Raw genomic sequence first — 26,627 nt, forward strand, 5'->3', positions numbered from 1 at the left:
CGTTACATCAGTTAACCAAATATGGAACCACAAGCACATCTTTCAAGCAAAACATTTAACAAGAATAAGTTTGTTGGCACTTGGTTTGATATTTTATTTTTGTCCAAATACTTTGAGGCCACTGGACATATCATATACCAGTTCCTTTGACTACGACAAGACAAATGCAATGGCATAACATTTTTATTTAAAAATAAATAACACAGCAGTATTTCCATTTTCACAACCTTCCTAAAGTTTGGGCCTTGTATTAATGGGTCCATTCATGGTTGCATGTTATAAATTAAGTTCATGACCTCAAAATCAGTTGATTGCCTTGTTAAAATGAACCTAGAAGAAAAATGTCATTATTTCTATTGAAAGGTGGTAACAGAATGCATCAGATTATCAAATGCAATGGAATGTCACCCCTTAAACATTATTTTGTGTTGCACAGCACAAATCATGAAAACAAAACTGACTGACTCACCTGGTTCAATCATATTCCGTTTTCCCATTAGACCAACAAATGTCTGAAACTTCTGCCCTGCAAATTGTTTGTGAGATTATTGCAAAATGATACAAAATATACTAAATGAAAAGCTACTACCTATAGTAAAAAAACAAAACATTGCTAGTCACCAAATGCACTAATTAAGGCGACAAAAAAGATTGATTGATAGATAGACAGACCATATAACACTTACGTCTCCGCGTTATCTGTGATTTTGCTTTGAAGAGAAAACAATATTTATTCAACACTTTTTACTACTACTTCAGGCTTTGCTTAAATGTGTGAAAAGTACAACCACAATTAAAAACATATATATATATATATATATATATATACACACACACACATTTTTTTTTTTTTTTTTTTTTACCAGATGATCTTTTCCCCATTAGACCAAAATACTGTTGTAGTCCAAGTGCTCGGTTCACACTTTTCAGCATTCTCTGTAATAGTTCAGACTCTGATAAATTTGCCTTCAGAAAACAAAAGAAGTAATAGAACCAATTGATAAACAGTCATAACTGTTGTTAAAAAAAACAGTATTGAATATAAATGTGTATGATATACTTTCTATATTCCATTGCTATTGCAGGGGGAAAAGAACAACTAATCTACAAAAGACATGCAAATATACACTGAGAATACCATTTAAAGCGGTATTGGAATTACTAACCTCATTTGGATACCTGTCATTCATCCAATTGTCTCCATCAGGATTGAAGTTGTGGCACAAAATATTTGTGGACGCAGAAGAATATGCAGACAGGTCTTCATGATGCGTTGATGTCTGTGCAGTCAGCAGGTCTGTGGCACTCAAGCTGGGTGCAGTTCAATTCACATATAACCGCGCTGAAGACCAATGTACTAGTCTGATAACAAAATGTTTAACTATACTATTCTGGAAACAGAAATGCAAAACTGTGGACATAAAAATTTAAACTCACTCAAAATAACTTTGGTATTGCTCACACGATTATTTCTTGACTCATCACTGGTGCTCACTAAACAGGAGCTCTACTTAAATAGGCAGGTGATGAATCAGGGGCAATTAGGAATTATTAAAAGACAAAAACCCTTCACACTGGATTATCCCGTTAATATTCATCCAAGGAGTCGATTTTTGCTAATTAATCTAATGATTTTAATCATTTGATCTCTAATGAGCTCCTGGTTCAAATCATTTCAGTTGGTAGATAATTTGAATGAAGAGGTCTCAGAATTAGACAGCAACTTCACTCATTTATTTCATTCACTGATTTATTTGACCGATGTTGTGATTGCTGTAAATCAATGTTGTCCTTATGGTGCTTATCTGTATGTGTCAGTGCTTGTACAATGGAACGAAGTCCAAGTATAATTTCCTTGAAAAGGGACAAATAAATAATATTATTCTATTAAAAAGTTACTAAATAAATACATGTAAATAAAAATAGATCATTTTGAAGGAATCTAAGAATGAGACCAACTTTTATCTATAAATTTTATTCATTCAATCTTTGTTTTTCCATGTATGGATTGATATATACACATACTATATATATATAAAAAATGTATAGTAAAATATATATATATTCTGTGTGTATACACACACACACACACAGTGCATCCGGAAAGTATTCACAGCGCTTCACTTTTTCCACATTTTGTTATGTTACAGCCTTATTCCAAAATGGATTAAAATTCATTATTTTCCTCAATTCTACAAACAACACCCCATAATGACAACGTGAAAGAAGTTTTTGAAATTTTTGCAAATTTATAAAAAAAAATAATAAAAAATAAATCCACATGTACATAAGTATTCTCAGCCTTTGCTCAATACTTTGTTGAAGCACCTTTGGCAATTACAATTACAGCCTCAAGTCTTTTTGAGTATGATGCTACAAGCTTGGCACACCTATTTTTGGGCAGTTTCTCCCATTCTTCCTTGCAGGACCTCTCAAGCTCCACCAGGTTGGATGGGGAGCGTCGGTGCACAGCCATTTTCAGATCTCTCCAGAGATGTTCAATCGGGTTCAAGTCTGGGCTCTGGCTGGGCCACTCAAGGACATTCACAGAGTTGTCCCGGAGCCACTCCTTTGTTATCTTGGCTGTGTGCTTAGGGTCGTTGTCCTGTTGGAAGATGAACCTTCGCCCCTGTCTGAGGTCCAGAGCGCTGTGGAGCAGGTTTTCATCAAGGATGTCTCTGTACATTGCTGCATTCATCTTTCCCTCGATCCTGACTAGTCTCCCAGTTCCTGCCACTGAAAAACATCCCCACAGCATGATGCTGCCACCACCATGCTTCACTGTAGGGATGGTATTGGCCAGGTGATGAGCGGTGCCTGGTTTCCTCCAGACATGACGCTTGCCATTCAGGCCAAAGAGTTCAATCTTTGTTTCTCATGGTCTGAGAGTCCTTCAGGTGCCTTTTGGAAAACTCCAGGCGGGCTGTCATGTGCCTTTTTACTGAGGAGTGGCTTCCGTCTGGCCACTCTACCATACAGGCCTGATTGGTGGAGTGCTGCAGAGATGGTTGTTCTTCTGGAAGGTTCTCCTCTCTCTCCACAGAGAAATGCTGGAGCTTGGTCAGAGTGGCCATCGGGTTCTTGGTCACCGCCCTTCTCCCTCGATCGCTCAGTTTGGCCAGGCGGCCAGCTCTAGGAAGAGTCCTGGTGGTTCCAAACTTCTTCCATTTATGGATGATGGAGGCCACTGTGCTCATTGGGACCTTCAATGCTGCAGGAATTTTTTTGTACCCTTCCCCAGATCTGTGCCTCGATACAATCCTGTCTCGGAGGTCTACAGACAATTCCTTGGACTTCATGGCTTGGTTTGTGCTCTGACATGCACTGTTAACTGTGGCACCTTATATAGACAGGTGTGTGCCTTTTCAAATCATGTCCAATCAACTGAATTTACCACAGGTGGACTCCAATCAAGTTGTAGAAACATCTCAAGGATGATCAGTGGAAACAGGATGCACCTGAGCTCAATTTTGAGTGTCATGGCAAAGGCTGTGAATACTTATGTACATGTGATTTTTTTTCTTTTTAATAAATTTGCAAAGATTTCAAACAAACTTCTTTCACATTGTCATTATGGGGTATTGTTTGTTGAATTTTGAGGAAAATAATGAATTTAATCCATTTTGGAATAAGGCTGTAACATAACAAAATGTGGAAAAAGTGAAGCGCTGTGAATACTTTCCGGATGCACTGTATGTGTGTGTATGTATGTATATATATATATATATATATATATATATATATGTGTGTGTGTGTGTGTGTGTGTATGAATCACTAATTACATTTTAATATTAATGATAATTCACTTTAATACTTTTTTAATTATTAATTAAAAGAAACATGAAAAATAACAAAATAGAATGTAGCAATAAATAACTGTATATTATAAAGTGAATAAAAAAACTATATATGAAATTATTAAATGTGTAAGTAATCAATTCAAAGAAATAAAATACTGCAAGATAACTCCAACAACAATATAACATAAAAGTCTCTCAATGAATCTTAAATTAAATCAGGCTAACGAGCTTCACTGTAACGATCTTTGCTGTTCTTCATTACTTCCAGAAATTTAATTTGTTTAATTTATTTATTTTTGTATTATTGTTTTCTGTTACTTCTCTCTTATTGGCCAATGGAACGTGTCACTTAAACCCGAAAAGCCACCGTAGGCCACGCCCTCATGTTTATCCAAATGAGGAAGTGAAACAATGTAGCGGTACAATTCAGGTTCGGTTACTTTTACAAACAGCCTGATACCTGTGTGTTTATGAATTAATGAAACATAAATATTCACATCCAAATGATGTCATATTGTCGATTACTACTACTTTATGTTATATGTAAGTGCTCCATTTGGTGTAAATGCAACGTCTAATCCGAGAAATGCGAATTCATCGAATAATTTGGGACATTTGGAGCATATAGACTCTGTGGAGTCGCGCACTGGTAACATAAGATCCAAAGGAAGGCTCAGTGAAGGTTTGGGGTTTGAACCGGGTGATCCAGCGCCTGCGTTTCAAGTCCAAACTCTGGCTAGAGTGTTTGTTTATCCTGAGAAAGTCTCGAGATCCGCTCTCATCATTCATGCATTTACGAATAAATCCGCCCTTCTGGGGTGTCTGTGGACGTGGAACGAGTCTCTGTCTGATCTGCTGGAGTACCTGCCGTCCAGCCCTCAGGTTCTGTTCCTCTCACTGGATGATACTGCAGCACAGGACGCGCTCTGGATGAGAGAACAAGTGTACAGAGCCACTGCTTACAGGTATTACTGAGAAAGATGGACTAATAGAAAGTACCTTTGTAATACGGTACCATGTTTTGGTCCATTTGCCATTGTAATAGAACCATGGTATTCTTTGAAGTGCCTTTAGATGGATGGATCGCAAAGGCGTAGATTTGGCTTGAAATTTCAGGGGGTTGCAACGTGAAGTATTTACATGTTTCCATTGATCATGGTATAAATATATACACCCATACAAGTGTATGTACACTTCTGACTTCAACTATAGATAGATAGACAGACAGACTGATCAGCCACAACATTAAAACCACCTGTCTGATATTCTGTAGGTGCCCCTCGTGCCGCCAAAACAGTGCCAACCCGCATCTCAGAATTGTCACTTTGTCAGTTTGAACCAGTCTGGCCATTCTCTGTTGACCTCTCTCATCAACAAGGCATTTCCATCTGCAGAACTGCCGCTCACTGGATGTTTTTTGTTTTTGGCACCATTCTGAGTAGATTCTTGAGACTGTTGTGCGTGAAAATCCCAGGAGATCAGCAGTTACAGAAATACTCAAACCAGCCTGTCTGGCATGGAAGCGCCTTGTTGATGAGAGAGGTCAACAGAAAATGGCCAGACTGGTTCGAACTGACAATTGTGGTGAGAAGAATAGCATCTCAGAATGCTGTTCTGAGATTCGGGTTGGCACTGTTTTGGTAGCACGAGGAGGACCTACACAATATTAGGCGGTGGTTTTAATGTTGTGGCTGATCGGTGTAGATAGATAGATAGAGTTGAAGTCAGAAGTTTACATAGAAAGACAGACAGACAGACAGATTCATGTAGTGTGTATTTAGATAATCTAAATATGATCCTAAAATTAAATAATTGTGGCAGAATGACATGAATGCAGTTGTTCTTGTTGTCCAGGGAAAGATCTTGTCCAGATTGCATTTCTCCCCTACACCGGTGTATGCGCTGGGTAATTGGATACCCCGAGTTCTGTACTCATGGCGATGTGGAGGACACAACTGTGACCTTGCTCAGGCCTTGACATGTCCTGTCAAATGACTCATTTGTTTGACTCATGACTCAAAGTTCATTTGTACCATTTTATCAAACCTGGGGCATAATTTCTTTAATATTCAATAGATTACTGTTGTGTATCCCAACTGTAAATCGCAGAATGGAGCAAAACAGTGATTGCCAAGCGCCTGAATGCCAGATATGACTGGTTGAATGGACGCTGGGGTGCAGATAAAGTCAAACGGTGGAAACTATAACTTAGCTAGCAGGCAAATAGACTGTGGTAGTAACTGGTTTAGAGATTGCCGTTGTTACCAGCAAAAAGTAAAACATTTTCCATTGTCCTTCCTCGAAAGTTGAAAGCAATGCAGGACCACGGTCCATAATAAAATGCTCCATTAGAGTGGCTAACGCTGTCTAACGAACTACCGCACTAAGATAGCTTCCTGGCTAATTATCAGTCCAATAAAATATCTTACCTGTCGAGCAAGAAAAACTCCATCTCTGGGTCGGTTTTACATCCTTTTAGATCTTGGAGTTGTCGGAACCTTTGAAAAAGCCAAGCCGATTTTGTTTTGTGCTTTATTATTAGGGGCTCTGTCGCTTTCCATTTTTGACTCTTCTCTGTTCAAGGTTTATTTATTTTGAAAACAGGTGATTCCCGTTTGTTGCCTTTTTTAATTATCCATGGGCAATTTTGCTCATTTGTTGTGACTACAAGCTTTCTGCTTCAGACTATATTACCACACCTATCACCGCACACATTCATGTGCTGTAGTAGCTCCGGACCTTCTTTTCTTTATTTACAGACATGACGTAAACACGCACGATTGACTGATGGAAGAATGCAGTTTCCTGCCAAATCCGTCCCAACAGCTCTAAAATAGAAATAATTATTATAGGCTTACCATAGTGAATCAGGCTAAGGCAAATACATGGTTTGGAAAATGGATTGTTGGTGTACTTGATCATTAATGAAATTTATTTTGTTAATTTCTAACAAAAAAAATCTTACATAGTATAACTTTAATGGGGAAAAACCAAAACCTCAAACAGTTGGTCAAGATTATAACCAAATAACATTTCAAATCAGCAATAAAATCTAACATTCGTATCACAACTTGTGATTCTTTAGCTCAGATCACGTTATTTTTCAGGTTGGTCCATCTAATGTGTATACGCATTCTCTATGAAAACTGATATCTCTATCAAATAGGTGATTGGCTCTTTTAACTGTAAATGCAGGACTTCCATTCCTACAGATGCCATATTCAGCGGTTCAATTTCTCCCATTCATATAGACTTCGACCGATAGTGGATTTTGCTGATGCCGATAACTAAGGTGGTGGAAAAGGCAGATAACCGATAATCTTCAGATAGTTTTAAAAATCGATTCATTGAAAGTTATAAAAAAATTCTTAGTCTTTCCTTACTGTGACAGGGCACAGACATAGAGGCTGCAAGAGTCCAAAATGAGTAAAATCCCAAATGTGTGTTTGTTGTGCAACCAAAATCCCAATAATATCCAGAAAAAAATAATAATAAGATTTGGTGCATTATGCGGGACTTTTTATTATAAACAAGCCCAAAATACACTGGGGACTCTTATTTTGTAGTGTCTGTTCTTCCAGCTCACACTTACACACAAAGGAAAAACAAAACATGCACTCTTACAATCATCTACAGTGTATTACAATGTCATATACTCACTATAAAGTAAACATTGTTAAATGAGCTAATAAATACTGGATGAGCAGTAATTCATCAACAGTTGATCATCATTCATTAATAGTAGATCAGCAATCAATTGTCATACAATATGTGTCCTTTTTATAACATTTTTTTATTAATAAGCGAAAATTATTCCATAAACAGTAATGGTGTCAGTGTTTTGGCTCCATTACAATGCTCAATAGGTAAATATTCACTTTTTGTAGCCTATAAATTCACCAGATGAAGAGTTTTGGCCACAGAGGAAGACGGAAGAATAAAAAAAGAAAATTATTGGAGATAGTTCCAAAAAGTAACTATCGGCACTGATTAATCTGTAAAAACGATATCAGTTGTTTATTTGTTTGGATCCCCATTAGCTGTGCCCTATAGCAACGCTAGTCTTCCTGGGGTCCACATATAAAAAACATACATTTAAGAACATACATTAAACATTACAATCCATACCAAATCAACACATTTAAAAACATATATTTAACATTACAATTAACACAAATATCCAACATAAAACACATTTAAGAACATATATTTTACATTACAATCAACACAAATATCCAACATAGGACATATATTATAAAAATAACATTAAGAATTGAAGAGTAAGACTTGCATTGCTATGTATGTATATCTGAGTATATGTGTATGTACAGTACTGTGCAAAAGTCTTAGGCACATAAGATGTTTCACAAAAGCATTTGTCTTAAGATGATTATTTATATCTTCAGCTTTAGTGTGTCAGTAGGAAATATAAATGTTAGACTCCCAAGCATTACTTTTGCAAATAGAAAAGATTAGAATAGAAGAACAGGGAGCCCTGCAACAGATGTCATGGCCCCCACAAAGACCCCACTGAACATCGTGTCAGTCGGAGATTACATAAAGAGACAGAAGCAATTGAGAAAGCCTAAATAGATTGAAGAACTGTGGCGATTTCTCCAAGAAGCTTGGAACATCCTATCTGCCAACAACCAAGAAAACTGTGTCCAGGTGTACCTAGGAGAACTGGGGCTGTTTTAAAGGCAGAGGTGGTCACACTGAATATTGATTTTGCTTTTTTATGTTTACTGGACTTTGTATGACATTAAGTTTATAAATGGATAAATATTTATGGCATTATTTTTGAAGACATCCTCACTATGCAAAATCTTTCACAAGTGCCTAAAACTTTTGCACAGTACTGTATATGTATAAATAAAAACTAACTAACTCTAATGACTCTCTCAGCTGAGTTCCCAGCAAAGTAAAGCTACAAGTCCCCATATGCATAACATCCTATGAAAATTATGATCCATGGCGTGCCCTTATTTGCCTTTTAAACTTTGATTTCTGTGTTATTTTAGTCAATAACAGTGGAAGTGAATTCCATGTATTCTTTGCCCTATATAGTACTGTACGTTTAAGGAAACTGGTTTTTGCTTTAGGGAGTGAAAACCTGCCTTCTGTTGCCTGTCTGGTGGCAAATGTATATGACTCTAAATTGAGTTTTAATTGACTGTACTGATATGTCTGGATTTTGGATTGTAAAACTTTCCATATTGATAGTAGAATTGCAGCAATCATCCTGTCTTCAACTTTCAACCAGTTAAGATGTAAATGCATGCTATTAGTATTTGTGTCAAATGGACACTAGAGAGCAAGGCGAGCTGCCTTGTTCTGTACTAGCTGAAGTTTGCTTAAATCTTTTTTTGTGGTTGGTCTCTAATACACTATTTGGCCAAAAGTTTGTGGACACCCTATTTTAATTAACATTTTTAATAATATCTCATTAATTCCAGTGAAGACAAATCTTAATGCTACAGATTTTTGACATGTTTCCGATAGAATGGAGCGGCCTGTGAACGTGACATTCCAGCACACCCTCTCCAAACTTCTTCTTTGCGATCAACCAGCATAGAGCTCTGACTGAAATGGGCTGGTATCTCTACCCAACCTTCAGATTCATGGCCTGGCAAGCTCAATGGTATGACTCCTGTTGACCATTTGGTGAATGTATATTGAATCACAACAATTCTAACAAATATTTTTGAAAGATTGGCAGTTTTTGAAAGATTGAAGAAGTGTGTTCAGTCCACTCAAAGCAAGATGTTTAGAGAACCATGCATATTTGAATGCTTAGAAAATATACAATCATTTGTGTTTGATTCATTTTATTTGCCTTATTTTAATGTTTAGCCTTATACTTATTTTATAGGTTTATATTCAATGAGGATTTGCAGGAGCAGTTGAGGCGGCCTGCCAGTGTAGTTGCTGTGTTTGATAATCATCTGATGCACGGCGAGGAGGGAGCTCAGGCAGTGGTGGAATTCCTGGAGGTTCGAGCTACACATACTTTCATTCAGACTCTTAAAACTAAAGTCCTGAATATTAATATCATATCCTTGAAATCACTGACGTAACTTGGAACTTGCGGGCCCCAGTGCAATGAAATTGTCAGGCCTCCTCCTTGGGGGGGCATTGGTTTATTTTTCATCACCCCTCGGGCCTGCAGCCATTTTTATGGTTTCTTATGGTCGACCGTTGCGGGCCCCTCTCACCCCGGGCCCTAGGGCGTCTTCCCACCCTGCCCTCCCTCTAGTTACGCCCCTGCTTGAAATATCATATTGTAAAAAGTGTTTTTGTAAAAAAAAAATTTCATGATTTAGTTTTTCATTACCATTTTCAATAAGAGTTAGCCATATCTGGTGACATGAGCGACAGCGACCATTTACGATGCAATGTAGGCATGTCCAGTGATGCGACAAAGTTTAGAAAAGTTGAACTTTATGCAGATAGAGCTGTTCAGTTTGTAGTCCACAAACCCGGAAGAGAATTCGCCATGGGTTCCCTCTGGATTGTTCTATGGGGTTTTATATTTGGAGTTTTGGATTTATGAGTAAAATAAGGTCTGTGGTAAGTCAAGTCAACTTTATTTATAAAGCACATTTAAAAACAACAAAAAGTTGAAACAAAGTGCTGTACAATTAGATATAAAAGTGTAATAGAGTACACAAATATATAAAACTAATCAAACTATATCAAAACAAACAGAACTAAACACGAATAAACAACATGTAACCTTGACCTTAATTAGTATAAAAAAATACAGAGTAAAGCCATGTGAAGGGAGATTGTTCCAGAGTTTGGGGGTGACAACAGAGAAGGCTCGATCTCCCTTAGACTTGCAATGACAGCAGAAAACTGATAAAAGTTGCTTACAAGATCTAAGCTTTCTAGGAGGAGAATATGGGTGTAGAAGGTCAGTAATATATTGAGGAGCAAGACCAGTCAGGGCCTTGTGCACATAGATAAGAATTTTAAAAATCAGTTCTAGCCTTGACAGGAAGCCAATGAAGAGCAGCCAATACAGGGGTAATATGATCCCTTTTTTTAGTCCCAGTCAAAAATTGAGCTGCAGCATTTTTTTCTCCTCTCCTTCACACCCCAATTTGGTATGCCCAATTCCCAATGCGCTCTAGGTCCTCGTGGTGCAGTGGCGATTTTAGGGGGTGGCCTGTGGTGGCCTGGGCCACCCCTGAAATCTCATTGGCCACTCTGTGGCCACCCCAGAACTGATTGGTAGTTCATCTTGTTCATCAACAGAAGAACGAAGAACCGATAGAAACACCTGTCAATCAAAGATGACATCTCAGGTCATTTGTTGATTTAGAGCCACACTGACCCAGGGTCAGTTTTATATTTCTGACCATTTTAGTAGTGATAGAACTGAAGCTGCGTGAGCTGATCTTTGATCAGTGGGGGGAGGGGCAGGCCGCGGGTGGCCAGGCAGGTGCCGCAGGTCGCTGGCAGCGGGCGCCAGGTCTGGAGTATAATGGTCGGTCAGAAGCACGAAGCTGACACGAGCTAACGTCTACCTCAACTTCCAATGAGTTGACGACGTCGATTTGTGGTCAAAAAGAAAGCTGTTATCTGAGAGGTATGTTCATCTAATCTAACGTTTAATTTATCCCGAATTTCCATGTGAATGTGAAAACATTTTTTCATTGTTACAGTAGCTAGGTTAAAGAGTAAGCTAGACCCTACACCACATTCAGCATGTTATCTTTATATTGACATGAAATATGAAATGCCATGTTTTCTGATTTAATGATGGAGGTGTGTAAAGCGTTTTACAGATGTATATGTTCAATAGCTAAAGTTATATATATGGTTAACCTGTGTGTGAAATGGAAGGGTTTGTGCTGTGACTGTACTTTAAATCTTTACATGAGTTATTTATGATCTCTTTATGTGTATTATTGGTCAGTCAGACCAATAAAATCTTCTAAGTTTTTATACCTTATTTGACATTTTAAATATGCAGAGGCAAGGCAAATTGCACTTAAATGCCGCAAATGATTTGACTAACTATTTTATTTGGTAATATTCAAAGTAATTGAAGCTATCAGAACATGTGGAAAATAAACCTGAGTAGACACTGTAAATAGAGATTTGTTTTTTACTGTATTCAGAGCTCAATCTGCAATTTTGGGGTTTCCAGACAGACACCTATAAGCCCTCGTAGCCAATTTCACACACTGATTTGTACCCAATTTAACAATATTTCTGCTGGACAGTGCAGTTATAGCTAATAAATGAATGAATAATTGATTGAATGATTGATTGAATTGCGCCTCAATCAGTTATCACCTGTACTTGTATCTTTTTATGATTATACACTATACCTGATGTTATACGCAGATTAATTCTCTACAATGAGAAATAGCTCTTAAAAATGTGTAACTGACTTTTCCTAAACAATTACTGATTTAAAAATGGATGTTATGTTAAAATAGCCAGAGATTCCCAGAAACTGTAACAGGTTGAAATAGAACAGGAGTAGAAAACTGTCAAATGTCAAAACAACAGTCTGATATTGAATACAAACAATTCAGTGAATGCTAACATGAGTTTAAGAATTCATTTATTCTACATGTGTAGATGTTGAAGCAAAGCAATGCGATATTTACACATTTTGATCATGTGCCATTCATAAAGGTTCTCCTGGTATCGCCACCCCACACTAGGTCTGTGCCCCATCTTGGCCACCCCAGTAAAAATGTCCTGGATACGCCACTGTCGTGGTGGCATAGTGACTCGCCTCAATCTGGGTGGCGGAGGACGAACCTCAGTTGCCTCCGCTTCTGAGACAGTCAATCCGCGCATCTTATCACATGGCTTGTTAGCGCGTTACCGCGGAGACCTAGCGCGTGTGGAGCCTCACGCTGTTCTCCGCGGCATCCATGCACAATTCACCACGCACCCCACCGAGAGCGAGAACCACATTATAGCGACCACGAGGAGGTTAACCCAATGTGACTCTACCCATCCTAGCAACCGGGCCAGTTGGTTGCTTAGGAAGCCTGACTGGAGTCACTCAGCACGCCCTGGATTTGAACTTGCGATTCCAGGTGTTGTAGTCAGCGTCTTTACTTCCTGAGCTACCCAGGCCCCCCAAGCTGCGGCATTTTGAACCATCTGTAAACGAGATAAAGCAGACTGAGGCAGACCAGCATACAGAGAGTTACAATAATCCAGCTGTGAAGTAATAAGAGCATGGATCACAGTTTCAAGGTCTTTAGCAGAAAGAAAATGCTTTAATTTAGCAATAGACCTCAATTGAAAGAAACTTCCCTTTATAACGGCACTAATCTGTTTGTCAAACAGTAATGATTTGTCAAAAATGACCTGAAGATTTTTGACATGCACATGTGTATTGGAGGAGAGCAAACCTAACTGGGCTTCAGTGACAGATGAAGTCCTGGCAGAGTTTAAAATCAGTACTTCAGTTTTGCTTTCGTTTAATTGAAAAAAAAATATTTGCTATCCAGCCTTTAATTTCTTCAAAACACATAAGAAGAGAATCAACAGAGCAGCTGCTATCAGGCCTAACTGGTAAATAAAATTGTGAGTCGTAGGGGAGCGCAGGAGAAGCATATAGAGAGTGAACAATAATGGTCCCAGAATAGAACCCTGGGGTACACCGCAAGATAGGGGGGCTGTTGTAGAGGAAAATTATGTATATTTACGGAGAAAGTCCTCTCTCTCAGATAGGAGGCAAACCACTGCAGAGCCAGACCCTCCACTCCAACCGATTTAAAAATATTTTGTGATCAATTGTGTCAAATGCTGTGGTAAACATCAAAATTCTTCAAAATTCACATTTGAGGTATGAAAGAGTGTAATATATGTTGTAGAACAAAACATTCACGTATCGTGAAGTAATGTTTACCACAGATCTTATTTTACTTAGTTGAAAAACCCCATTATAAAACCCCATGGGAAAATCCAGAGGGAACCCACGGCGAATTAGTCTTCCGGGTTCGCCTACAAATTGACGTCACGGCTGTGATGCGGCGACTACTACACGTCTCCTTTGAGATACTGTAGTTTTCAGATACCGAAGTTCATATTACTGTGAGCGATATTATTGTTCTTTATGAATTATTCCTGCCCGCATGCAGGAATATAAAAAATGCATGGAAAATGTGATAAATAACTGCCATTCTAATTGAGGTTGTCATGGATTTATAATTGTTCATCTTGTTCAGGATGATACCATGCATTATGCTCTTTTGCAATTTTTATACAATTATATTTTCTCTTACAGAATGTGGATTTTTTGTGGCAAGAAAACGGATTTCTTGTCAAATAAGAATGGCCAATATTAATAACCATAGTTTTAATAATAACTGTCCCATTTGCATTGTTGGGGTGTAACGGAATACGGTATTACGTATTTAAAATACAAAATATTAGTAACTGTATTCCACTACAATTTAAATAATTGGTAATTAGAATACAGTTACATTCAAAAAGTATTTTGATTACTGAAGAGATTACTTTGCATTTTATTGTCATTTGTTTCATTTAATATTTAGTCCTTTCAGTTGGAAAACATTTATCCTATAAATTATGCGATTCAAAGAGCCTTTGAACAGCGGTGAAACACTTTCTTAAGATGTGTTACATTCAAACAAGCAGACAGATAAGTAAGTCTGAAGTATGTTTGGAGCAGCAGAAATATAAATAAACATTGTGTAAATTGTCACGTGAATATTTAGCTTTATGCTAAGCAAAAATGCCATTTTACATAACCTGTTGCCAGACACGATCATATATTTTTATCAAGAAAATCCACATTAGAACATTAATTCTTAATTCTCTTGTAAGACCTTTGATATTAGGGCAAACATCTTGTGCTTGATCAGAATTTTTGTATTGTTTTTCTGTAAAAATATCTCTATTTTTCAGAGAATGTATTTTTAACGTTTTTTTTTCTTACTGTACAGACAGATTTTTTTTAAAGTCAAAACAACTGAAAAAAAAATCTACCGGTGCTGAAGAAGTAATCCAAAGTATTTAGATTACATTACTGACCTTGAGTAATCTAATGGAATATGTTACTAATTACATTTTACACCATGTATTCTGTAACCTGTAGTGGAATACATTTTATAAGTAACCTCCCAACCCTGCCCATTTGTGATCAGAACTCAAACTGAAATGATCAGGGACCTTGTTGAATAAAATAAACTTCAGTCTGACTCTTTTATTTCAATAGATCAAGGAAAGTTTGGTCTTTTCCATCATATGATCACTTCAAAACACCACATAATGCATTTAACAAATGTGGTGCTGCAAACTTTCCTAAATCCCACAAAGCATTTCATAAGGACCTCAGGATTTCTGTGCCATGTTGTTTCTGGATTTAGACATGTTGGATTATGATGTTCTGGAGTTGGACGCTTCCTTGTTGTGTCCCGGCCGCAGGGACGAGACATGTGCTCACTGGGATTACACTGTACAGCCGTTTGTATACTACTCCAAACTTTTTGTTGTGATGTATCTTTTTATACCAGAGGCACAGGTCATTGGCTGACGGATGTGTCCCCTTTGATCCCTCTGCTAAATAACGCAAGGTGTACCTTCATCATGAAGACTGTACCGTGGGCAATGCCACTGGATGACATCTCTCAATCTATGCTTCAGTCACAGCAACCAAACAGGTCAGAATTTTTACCACAGATCAGATAAGATGATTTTTAGTGAATGTATGAAGTTTTATACAGGTGTCTTCGCAGAGTAACCACAGGTGTAGTTCATCACATTATCTAATTTTACCTGATGTTTTGCATGATAAGTGCGCTTGTTGTCTTTCTTTAAAATAAATAGAGAGGTTCCATTTTCAGTTTGGATTCCACCTCTAAAAGGGATTCAACATGACTGGCATCAACGTTGCCGAATACAATGAGCTCAATGAAGTGAAGTGTAAGCTCCAGTGTTACCTCTGGCGCTGGTCCAAACAATTTCAACTTCGACCCCATTGCTGCTGACCTTTCGAAGGCGGCCAATGAGTACCGGGCAATTAACATATATGCAAAGTCCATCTTTGCAATGACAGGTGGAACTTGAAGGAATATCCCGGATCAATACAAGTTAATCGGCATCCACACACAACTCACCACACGCTACACTGAGAGCGAGAACCACATTATAGTGACCACGAGGAGGTTACCCCATGTGACTCTACCCTCCCTAGCAACCGGGCCAATTTGGTTGCTTAGGAGACCTGACTGGAGTCACTCAGCACACCCTGGATTCGAACTCATGACTCCAGGGGTGGTAGTCATTGTCTTTACTTGCTGAGCTACGCAAGCCCCCCTTGTGGATATACTTTTGAAACAGTGAGTATTTTAACATTAACATTTTTTTACGAGCATCCATTATTTTAACATTTAAATTCTACAAGAATATCCTAAGACCTTAACTTAAACGTGTCTTCTTATTATTTTCTGCAATGAATGTATCAAAGCAATTGACAGGACTTTTTTCTCTTCTCCAAATACACATTTTCAGTGTTTACTGTGCACACCTCATGCTTTCTTTCCTAGCAAACTTGTAAAATTGCCCTTCCGTGACACTATCTGCAGCCCTTGTCATGTAGAGAACAAAATGTCTCTTGGCGCTGGCTTTGAGCATTGTGTTGACACCCCGACGTGAGTCATGTGGAAGCTCCTTTACTCTGGAAAGAACATCTCAGAGAATGATTTCACAGCTGTACATTTTTATGGGGTGTTTTTCAGTTATTTCTCACCCACATGTTCCATTAGGTGTTCCTCAGAGGAACAATGTGAGATGTCTCCGTATGTTGTGAAGGAAAGTGGAAACTCTGTGTTCTGAGTAACTCTGCAGGAACGTGCACCAGAATGGGTGGAAATTGCTCTTCTGGGATGATTCCACTTCCCTGAAACTTACAGAGAACCTCAAGTGCTTTAACCTGTTCACAAAGTACAAGATGTTACTGGCTGTGTCCAAAACCTGGTAGCTGCTTTTGGTTTCACAGCATCTGAAACTAGCCTCCCACCTTAAATATTTATTTTTACAAGTCGCTTATATAATAACTTGCTCAATTAATTTACAATGTGCATACAGTAAACTGTAATTGCACCATTCTTTAAAAAAAAAAAAAAAAGTATGCAGCATGCCTTTTCTCCCAATTCCCACTACTTAGTAGGTCCTCGTGGTGACGCGGTTACCTCAATCCGGGTGGTGGAGGACAAGTCTCAGTTGCCTCCGCTTCTGAGACCGTCAATCCACGCATTTGATCACGTGGCTCGTCGTGCATGACACCGTGGAGACTCTACATGTGGAGGCTCATGCTACTCTCCGCGATCCACTCACAACTTTCCACGTGCCCCATTGAGAGCGAGAACCACTAATCGCGACCACGAGGAGGTTACCCCATGTGACTCTACCCTCCCTAGCAACCGGGTCAATTTGGTTACTTAGGAGACCTGGCTAGAGTCACTCAACATGCCCTGGATTCGAACTCCTGACTCCAGGGGTGGTAGTCAGCGTCAGTACTCGCTGAGCTACCCAGGCCCCAATTGCACCATTCTTGAAGTTACAATAGGCTTGACTGTTTGTCTTTTTCTGACATGTGTCAAGTCAAGTCCAGTTTCTAAAGTAATAAATCAAATCAAATAGTTCTGTCTTATTTATATTGACACCTTATTGTCTTAGGAAACAGCTCAGATAGACTGTACCCTTTCAAGGTTACTTCACTCTTCAATGGGGGGATGTTCGACAAGGACTATAACTTCCAGCTTCAACTAAGAAGGTGACAAATTCAAAATAATCTGTCAAAATACTAATTCTATAATGATACAGTTGTGCTCAAAAGTTTGCATACCCTTGGAGAATTTGTAATATATGTACCATTTTTAAAGAAAACACGAGTGAGCAGGCAAAACACATTCATTTTATTTCTTATGGGATTCATATTCAACTGTAGGTTATAACAGAATGGCACAATCATAAAACAAAACATGGCAACAAAGAAAAAAATGAAATGACCCCTGTTCAAAAGTCTGCATACCCTTAGTTCTTAATACTATGTATTGCCCCCTTTAGCATCAATGACAGCGTGCAGTCTTTTGTAATAGTTGTCTATGAGGCCATAAATTCTTGCAGGTGGTATAGCTGCCCATTCGTCTTGGCAAAATGCCTCCAGGTCATGCAAAGTCTTTGGTCGTCTTGCATGAACCGCACATTTGAGATCTCCCCAGAGTGGCTCAATGATATTACAGTCAGGAGACTGTGATGGCCACTCCAGAACCTTCACCTTTTTCTGCTGTAACCACTGGAGGGTCAACTTGGCCTTGTGCTTAGGGTCATTGTCGTGCTGGAAAGTTCAAGAGCATCCCATGCACAGCTTTCGTGCAGAAGAATGCGAATTGTCTGCCAGTTTTTTCTGATAACATGCTGCATTCATCTTGCCATCAATTTTCACAAGATTCCCCGTGCCTTTAGAGCTCACACACCCCCAAAACATCAGTGAGCCACCACCATGCTTCACAGTGGGGATTGTATTCTTTTCACTATAGACCTTGTTGAACCTTCTCCAAACAAAGCTCTATTTTGGTCTCGTCACTCCAGATTACAGTGTGCCAGAAGCTGTGAGGCGTGTCAAGGTGTTGTCGGGCATATTGTAACCGGGCTTTTTTATGGCATTGGCGCAGTAAAGGCTTCTTTCTGGCAACTCGACCATGCAGCTCATTTTTTGTTCAAGTATTGTTGTATTGTGCTCCTTGAAACAACCACACCGTCTTTTTCCAGAGCAGCCTGTATTTCTCCTGAGGTTACCTGTGGGTTTTTCTTTGTATCCCAAACAATTCTTCTGGCAGTTGTGGCTGAAATCTTTATTGGTCTACCTGACCTTGGCTTGGTATCAAGAGATCCATGAATTTTCCACTTCTTAATAAGTGATTGAAATATATCTTTTTATAACCTTTTCCATCTTTATAAAGTTCCATTACGTTGTTACGCAGGTCTTTTGACAGTTCTTTTCTGCTCCCCATGGCTCAGTATCTAGCCTGCTCAGTGCATTCATGTGAGAGCTAACAAACTCATTGACTATTTATACACAGACACTAATTGCAATTTAAAAAGCCACAGGTGTGGGAAATTAACCTTTAATTGCCATTTAAACCTGTGTGTGTGTCACATTGTGTGTCTGTAACAAGGTCAAACATTCAAGGGTATGAAAACTTTTGATTATGGCCATTTGGGTGATTTCTGTTATCATTATGATTTAAAAAGGAGCCAAACAACTATGTGATAATAAATGGCTACATATGATCACTATCCTTAAATAAGACTGTTTTTTTGCATGATCAGTCATATATTCAAAATCAATGCCAAAATTTCACAATTTCTGCCAGGGTATGCAAACTTTTGAGCACAACTGTATATTAGACAGACAGACAGACAGATATCTACCTGTCTGTCTTGCAAGTTGGCTATCTGTCTTGCTAGTTATATGTCTTGATGTCTACCTTGCAATCTGTTTTGCTATCTATCTTGCTAGCTAGCTAGCTGTCTTCCAAGCTAGTCATATGCCTTGCTAGCTAGTGTATGTGTATTTATAAACTCAGCAAAAAAAGAAACATCCTCTCATTTTCAACTGATTTTTTTTTTTTCAGCAAACTTAACATGTGTAAATATTTGTATGAACATAAAAAGAATCAACAACTAAGACATAAACTGAACAAGTTTCACAGACATGTGACTAACAGAAATTGAATAATGTGTTCCTGAACAAAGGGGGGGAGGTAACAGTCAAAGGTAACAGTCAGTATCTGGTGTGGCCACCAGCTGCATTAAGTACTGCAGTGCATCTCCTCATGGACTGCACCAGATTTGCCAGTTCTTGCTGTGAGATGTTACCCCACTCTTCCACCAAGGCACTTGCAAGTTCCCGGACATTTCTGGGGGGAATGGCCCTAGCCCTCACCCTCCGATCCAACAGGTCCCAGAATTGCTCAATGGGATTGAGATCCGGGCTCTTCGCTGGCCATGGCAGAACACTGACATTCCTGTCTTGCAGGAAATCACGCACAGAACGAGCAGTATGGCTGGTGGCATTGTCATGCTGGAGGGTCATGTCAGTATGAGCCTGCAGGAAGGGTTCCACATGAGGGAGGAGGATGTCTTCCCTGTAACACACAGCGTTGTGATTGCCTGCAATGATAACAAGCTCAGTCCGATGATGCTGTGACACACCGCCCCAGACAATGACGGACCCTCCACCTCCAAATCGATCCCGCTCCAGAGTACAGGCCTTGGTGTAACGCTCATTCCTTCGACAATAAATACGAGTCCAACCATCACCCCTGGTGAGACAAAACCGCGACTCGTCAGTGAAGAGCACTTTTTGCTAGCCTTGTCTGGTCCAGCGAAGGTGGGTTTGTGCCCATAGGCGACGTTGTTGCCGGTGATGTCTGGTAAGGACCTGCCTTACAACTGGCCTACAAGCCCTCAGTCCAGCCTCTCTCAGCCTAATGCGGACAGTCTGAACAATAATGGAGGGATTGTGCATTCCTGGTGTAACTCGGGCAGTTGTTGTTGCCATCCTGTACCTGTCCCGCAGGTGTGATATTCGGATGTACCGATCCTATGCAGGTGTTGTTACACGTGGTCTGCCACTGCGAGGATGATCAGCTGTCATTCCTGTCACCCTGCAGCGCTGTCTTAGGCGTCTCACAGTACGGACATTGCAATTTATTGCCCTGGCCACATCTGCAGTCCTCATGCCTCCATGCGGCATGCCTAAGGCTCGCTCACGCAGATGAGCAGGGACCCTGCGCATCTTTCTTTTGGTGTCAGAAGGAAGGTCTCTTTAGTGTCCTAAGTTTTTATAACTGTGACTTTAATTGCCTACCATCTGTAAGCTGTTAGTGTCTTAATGACCGTTCCACAGGTACATGTTCATTAGTTGTTTATGGTTCATTGAACAAGCATGGAAAACATTGTTTAAACCCTTTACAATAAATATCTATAAAGTTATTTGGATTTTTACAAAATTATCTTTAAAATACAGTTTCCTGAAAAAGGTAAATATCTTTTTTTGCTGAGTTTATATCTGTTTTGCTGTCTATTTTGATAGCTAGCTATCGTGTGATCTGTCTTGTTATATATATATATCTTGCTAGTTTGCTATATTGCATGATTGCTAGCTATGTTGTGTTAATGCTACAATGTATTGGTAGGATCAGCGCTAGACTGTGCCACGCGGGTTCCTGAAGGTGCAGTGCCAAATGAACACGGCACCTGGTTATATGGCCGAGGAAGCTGGTGTGATGGACTGCAGGTGGATCCGTGGAGGACCGACATCACCTCCCAGGTCCAATACATTGCAGTGAACATGTGAGCATTATTTTTTAATAAGTTAAAGAATACTCGCAAACATATTTTATGTTCTTTAAAGGGATAGTTCAAAAATGAAAATTCTGTGTGTTTTAATGAAATACTAAAGATGTTAGGCAGAATGTCTGAGCTTCTGTTTTCCACACAAGGAATGTGGATGGTGGTTTATACAGTCAAGCTCCTAAAAGGACAGAAAAGAACCATAAACTTATCATTAAAATCTTCTGAAGCCTTTTCATTTTAGGGTGAATTATTCCTTTAATTATGATGTTCAGAGTACATGCGTCATTAATTGAACTGTTGAGTTTGAGGGTACTTGCGTTTATCAAGAACAGCTCTTGGCATGTCTCCGATTACATCCTTGTGAATGATGTAAATACCCTATATAGTGCACTATTTTATAGCCATAATACTATAACTACTATGCACTGTATACATGCTAAAAAATAGTAGAAAGCTACTCTTTCTTAACATGTTTGTAGTTGCATGATCTCCTAATGATTTCAAAACATTTTATTTACCCCCACAGCTGGACATGGGTGGAACCAGTTCTATCCTTTACTTTGGGATGCAATCCAAATCCAAAGACTAACCCAGGGTACACTATAATGTACTCCTATCTTGTGTTCTATAAATGATTTTACAAATGGAAAAATAATATATATATTAATATTAATAATGTATATTATATATACACATATATATTAATAAAATTACATCTTTGGCAGCATCAGTTGTTTATTTTCTTACATTCAGATTCATTCACTTTAGTTTTTATGTGGTTTAGTTTATTTTAGTATTGCTTGTGATGTTGCTGTTTTTTATTAAAAGGAGTATTAAAATTAAATACATTTAATAAAATGATCCTAGGGTCATTGGACATATCAGGGAATTTTAAAACTGTGACTTTCAATCAGCTTTAAAATATTTAATGAGCTAGAAATGATTCTTTGTACTGTAAGTGCAGCCTTTTATATAATGATTTTTAAAAAATTTTAAGGTAATCACAAATAACTGGAAAATATATCAGCCAAAAGGTGTGGGAACCTTGAAAATTTCGAATAAACAATTTATTACTGAGATTAGACACTGGTGTACTACTTTGGACATATACATTTTTTTTTTTTTTTTTTTTGGTTTTTTTCAAATAATCTCTTGTCTTCAGTTATTTTTCTGAGAAATGTCTTATTAATCTAAATGGCAATCATAATGAGGTTTCTTCTGAAGGTTTTGTTGAAGACAGTTATGTGCAATTAGACAACTTGAATCCACTTAACTTGAAATGGAAGGAAAGAGACGTGTTGATCTTCATTCTTCACCTACAAGGAGCATTATTCTGAGGACAGACCTATTGTACACGATGGTGTCATACAGCAGATGCCCTTGCCCAACTAATTGCACACTAGTCATCAGATTTGAGGTGATTTGTTTAAAATTAAGCATTGGAAAAGTTCCTGAGTTTCATAATAACTTAAATGGTTTAGTTCTAAAGCTGGTTGACCATAATTAGAGGCCGAGAAGTTTATTACACAGAAAAGAAATTACATGTTTACTTTATATATACTGTATATATTGTGTTCAAGCCTCTGATGCATGGTGTCTAGATCTTTAAAAGGCATATTAACCATTTAGAGTATGATGTTAGATCCAAAAAGCATCCTTTCTATAAAAGTGGTTATGCATCAAATATCGATAGAATATTTACTAACATCTTCTATTGCAGTGGACAGATGTGTTACTGATAAAATACATAATTGTGAAGAAAAGAAAAAAATGACACTTTAGTTTTGAAGTAAAAAAAAAAAAATATATATATATTTGTCCTTTGTGATTTATAATTTCATGCACCAGAAGGTTAAGATTTGTGCAACTGTAGTCTATACAGGAAGGGGCATGTTGACATCAGCTGCATGTGTAAATGGAATTTATTTTGCAAGTTACAACGATAAGGCTGTGAATGATGGTAGTCATAAATGCTTTGATATAGAAGGTTGAACCACATCCTCAGAGACGGCTGTTGCCCTTCTTGACATGAAATCTAAGAAGTAAATGGCAACCAGTTACAAGAATGTCACTAACTGCTCTGACACCTTTAATAGTGTTAAGTAGTATTTTTCTGTACTAAGTATGTAATTTCTTTTACAGTTGTTAATGATTATATAGTTTGTTTTTAATTGTTTTGGTTGATATTTTTTCGAAATTGAATTTGATTTTTTTTTTTTTTTTTTTTTAACAAGTGTGCAGAAATATCTTTAATTATAGTTAAACAAATAAAAAATATCTTGTCTTATAAACAAGATTCATTCATTCAAGATAATAAGACTTGTTTTCAGAAAATGTGTAATATTTCAGTTTATTAGCTCATTGGCAATATTTTTTTATTTTTATTTTATTTATTCTTAGAACAAGAAAAAAAACTGGAGTAAGAAAAATAAACTTAATTTTATTTACTGTACATGTTCTCTGTCTTATTGTCTTATGAAATGTAGCTTTTTGTTTTAAGGGTGTTTTAAATATTTTTCTGGAAAACAAGACTTATAATACTGATTACATTTTTTTAAATTATAATTATATATAGATATATTTATATATACAATATATAAACAATATATATATACTGTGTGTGTGTGTGTGTGTATGTATATGTATATATATATATATATATATATATGTACAATATAATATAGTAATCATGGGATTTTCATGCGCAACGGTCTCTAGAGTGTTTAGAGTATGGTGCAAAAACAACCAGTGAGCGGCAGTTCTGTGGAAAAAAAAAAAACCTTGTTGATTAGAGAGGTCAGTGGAGAATGGCCAGACTGGTTTGAGCAGACAGAAAGGCTATGGTGTTTGTTCGCAAGACATTTTGCTCAGAAAAGTAATCGCATATCTCGCCTCATTCATATTCATAGCACAAACGTGTAACAGGTAGCCCAAAAGCAGGATGGGCTACATGCTGTTAATTCTGAAAGTTAGGTGTTTGTCCAGATCTCTAATCCTAAGAATAAGCAATAGTTATAGTGATGTTTGCCATAGCCAAGACCATTACTACAGTAATAACGATACAAAATAAGAGAAAACCAAATACTTTCTCTCCTTGAAGCCCCCTCTCGGGCAGTCCTGTTGGTCCAGGTGATCCAGGTGGCCCTGCATTACCCTGAGTGGATGATACAAGGTCAAAATAAAAAAAGAACATTTTCATTTACATGGAAAACTAATGTCTCACACAACTAACTGCATTGTACATTATCACCTTTGACCCCAAAATCTGGGCGCCCACGTCCACCAGTAGAACCGATATAGCCATGGTCACCCTAACACAAAACAGATTAAAACATCCCTTTAATTATAAATATTCACTTTTAAGCAAATAAAATGCATCAGCAAATCACAGTTCCTACATTGCATGATTATATTCCTGTTCTGAAAACATTTGCCAAAACAAGACTGTAAAACACAGTAAATATCCTCTCAGATCACTTATCCTTTGCAATTTGAGACTTCTTTATTGACAACCGAACATCTGCAAAGCTAACGCTAGCATTTTCATTTTGTTTCTTCATTCCTTAATGAATGCAATGCCGCAGTTGTTTGAGATACAGTATCAAGTAGTAATATTACCGTACATATCCGACTTGGTTGGAACAGAGTATAAAGCTTCTTATCTTTGGCCCAGGAAGTTCCTCACCTGGAGCTCCTGGGTTCCTCTGTGCTCCTGGTGGACCTGCGGGACCCATGAGTGATGTACAGTATCATCATGTCGTTATTTATTACAATTACACATCTATGTAAGACACAGGGTCATATAAAAGAGTCTGTTTTTACTTATAGGTAGACCTGGTCAACCTATGCTAATCTGGCCAAGAGGACCTGGTCTTCCCAGGTTTCCTTTGACTCCCTACAGCAAGATGGACAAGAACTTTATAGAACTTCTGGAGCAACCAGTGCCAACTTATTCTGGCAACTCCAATTTTAGCTCCAAATCTTAATTTGGCTCCAAATCACATCATCCCATAGGAGAAGAAAATCACAAATGGTAACTTGTTGATAACTCAAATGAAAAAAATGTGTTTCTCCTAGACAGCAATTAGATTAAAAGGAGAACAAATGGAGGCTTCAGTCTCCTGCTTTTACAAATGATTCTCCTGGGGAAAAGATCCCAATAAACTTGCATGTATCTCCTCTATATAAGAGATCTCAACAATGTCTCACATTGTGTTCAGATTTGCCAAGATACCAAAGTCTGCAATTAAAAGTCAGAGATTTCAGTATGAACTCATATTACTCCTCCAATGCTCCTAAACCTAAATCATCTGAGCTTTGCTATCCACATTCATTTTATAGCTCTACGCTTACTGTATGTCAGCAATTGACTCATTTGTGTCTATTTTTTATTTCTACTAAGGAATTTTAGAAGAAACGTCATGCAGACTAAGTTGATCCTGAAACAAAACACAACTGAGCACTTTATTAAGTCTTACGACTTGAGCCTCTAAGCCATGAAAACTTCCTCTGCGATTATATAAAATTGTCAGTGTATTGCTTTCCACTGCTTTCAACATAATTCTTAAACTTGCTCAATATTATATTAGAAGTCCTGTTGAGATCTTTTAGAACATCTATTTTGCTTTTGGACCAGGGAATCCGATTCCAACGTCCCTCGGTGGTCCAGATGCAACCCGTCCTCGATCCCCCTGGAAGCAAGGTAAATGATTTATATCGACACCTTTACATATTAGTTCAAAGTGATATGCAAAACAGTATTTTGACAGTGACAAAGTTTATATGTCTGCAGCTGAATATAAAAAAATCTTGGTAACTTGATATAATATCAGGAGAAGTGTCATGTTAAATGTTTTGCTTTTAGGCGTAACATTTATCTTCAATATTCACGATAGCCTAAATTCACAATGTTAAAGGGATATCCAAAATTTCACCCAAAAATGAAAATGCTGTCATCATTTACTCACCCTCATGTCATTCCAAACCCCTATGACTTTCTTTCTTCCATTGAACACAAAAGGAGATGTTGGGCAGGATGTTATCATCAGTCATCATTTACTAATCTATGGAAAAAAAAGATGCATTGATAGTAAATAGTGACTGAGGTTAACATTCTGCCTAACATCTGTTTTTGTGTTCCACAAAAGAAGTCATATGAGTTGAAACAACATGGGGAAGAGTACATGATGACAGAATTGTCATTTTTGGGTTAACTTTTCTTTTAAGCAACACTGTAAATATTGTTAATATTTTAGTGCACTTTTTTGTTTGGTTGTGAGGTTTCCTAAAGACCATGTCATTTGATTAGTCATTTCAATCCGTCTGTGTACGGTCACTCACAAGTATGAAAGCATTAAACACTGGCCCTTAACTCTTACATAGTTTTCTCATTTTAAACCATGACCTACACTGCACACAAATAACTAATATTGGCATTATATTCATGCTGTTAGCCAG

The 26,627-nt window shown here is 37.9% G+C and overlaps 2 protein-coding genes across 8 annotated transcripts in view; one reads left to right on the plus strand and one right to left on the minus strand.

Moving 5' to 3' along the window:
* LOC127453171 (septin-7-like) overlaps window positions 1–21,897 on the plus strand; it is a 55,246-nt gene extending 33,349 nt beyond the window's left edge. For 2 of the 7 annotated variants that reach the window (XM_051719382.1, XM_051719389.1), the window contains 4 exons: window positions 9,303–9,441; window positions 9,673–17,580; window positions 21,011–21,167; window positions 21,697–21,897. The gene's annotated coding sequence lies outside the window, so the exon portion shown is untranslated. The remainder of the gene's footprint in view (window positions 1–9,302; window positions 9,442–9,672; window positions 17,581–21,010; window positions 21,168–21,696) is intronic. The other 5 variants (XM_051719386.1, XM_051719384.1, XM_051719387.1 and 2 more) reach the window with 5 other exon arrangements.
* LOC127453370 (uncharacterized) lies at window positions 353–24,923 on the minus strand. The gene is made up of 8 exons (XM_051719700.1): window positions 24,856–24,923; window positions 24,413–24,481; window positions 24,256–24,324; window positions 4,598–4,726; window positions 1,167–1,311; window positions 864–966; window positions 687–710; window positions 353–526 (listed from the first exon to the last, which is right to left on the minus strand). The coding sequence occupies exons 1-8, from the start codon at window positions 24,921–24,923 to the stop codon at window positions 405–407; spliced, it is 729 nt and encodes a 242-aa protein (XP_051575660.1). The 3' UTR covers window positions 353–404.
* Between the last annotated feature and the right edge of the window lie 1,704 nt (window positions 24,924–26,627).

The sequence above is a fragment of the Myxocyprinus asiaticus genome, chromosome 15 (assembly GCF_019703515.2).
Source record: "Myxocyprinus asiaticus isolate MX2 ecotype Aquarium Trade chromosome 15, UBuf_Myxa_2, whole genome shotgun sequence".
Taxonomy (NCBI): domain Eukaryota; kingdom Metazoa; phylum Chordata; class Actinopteri; order Cypriniformes; family Catostomidae; genus Myxocyprinus; species Myxocyprinus asiaticus.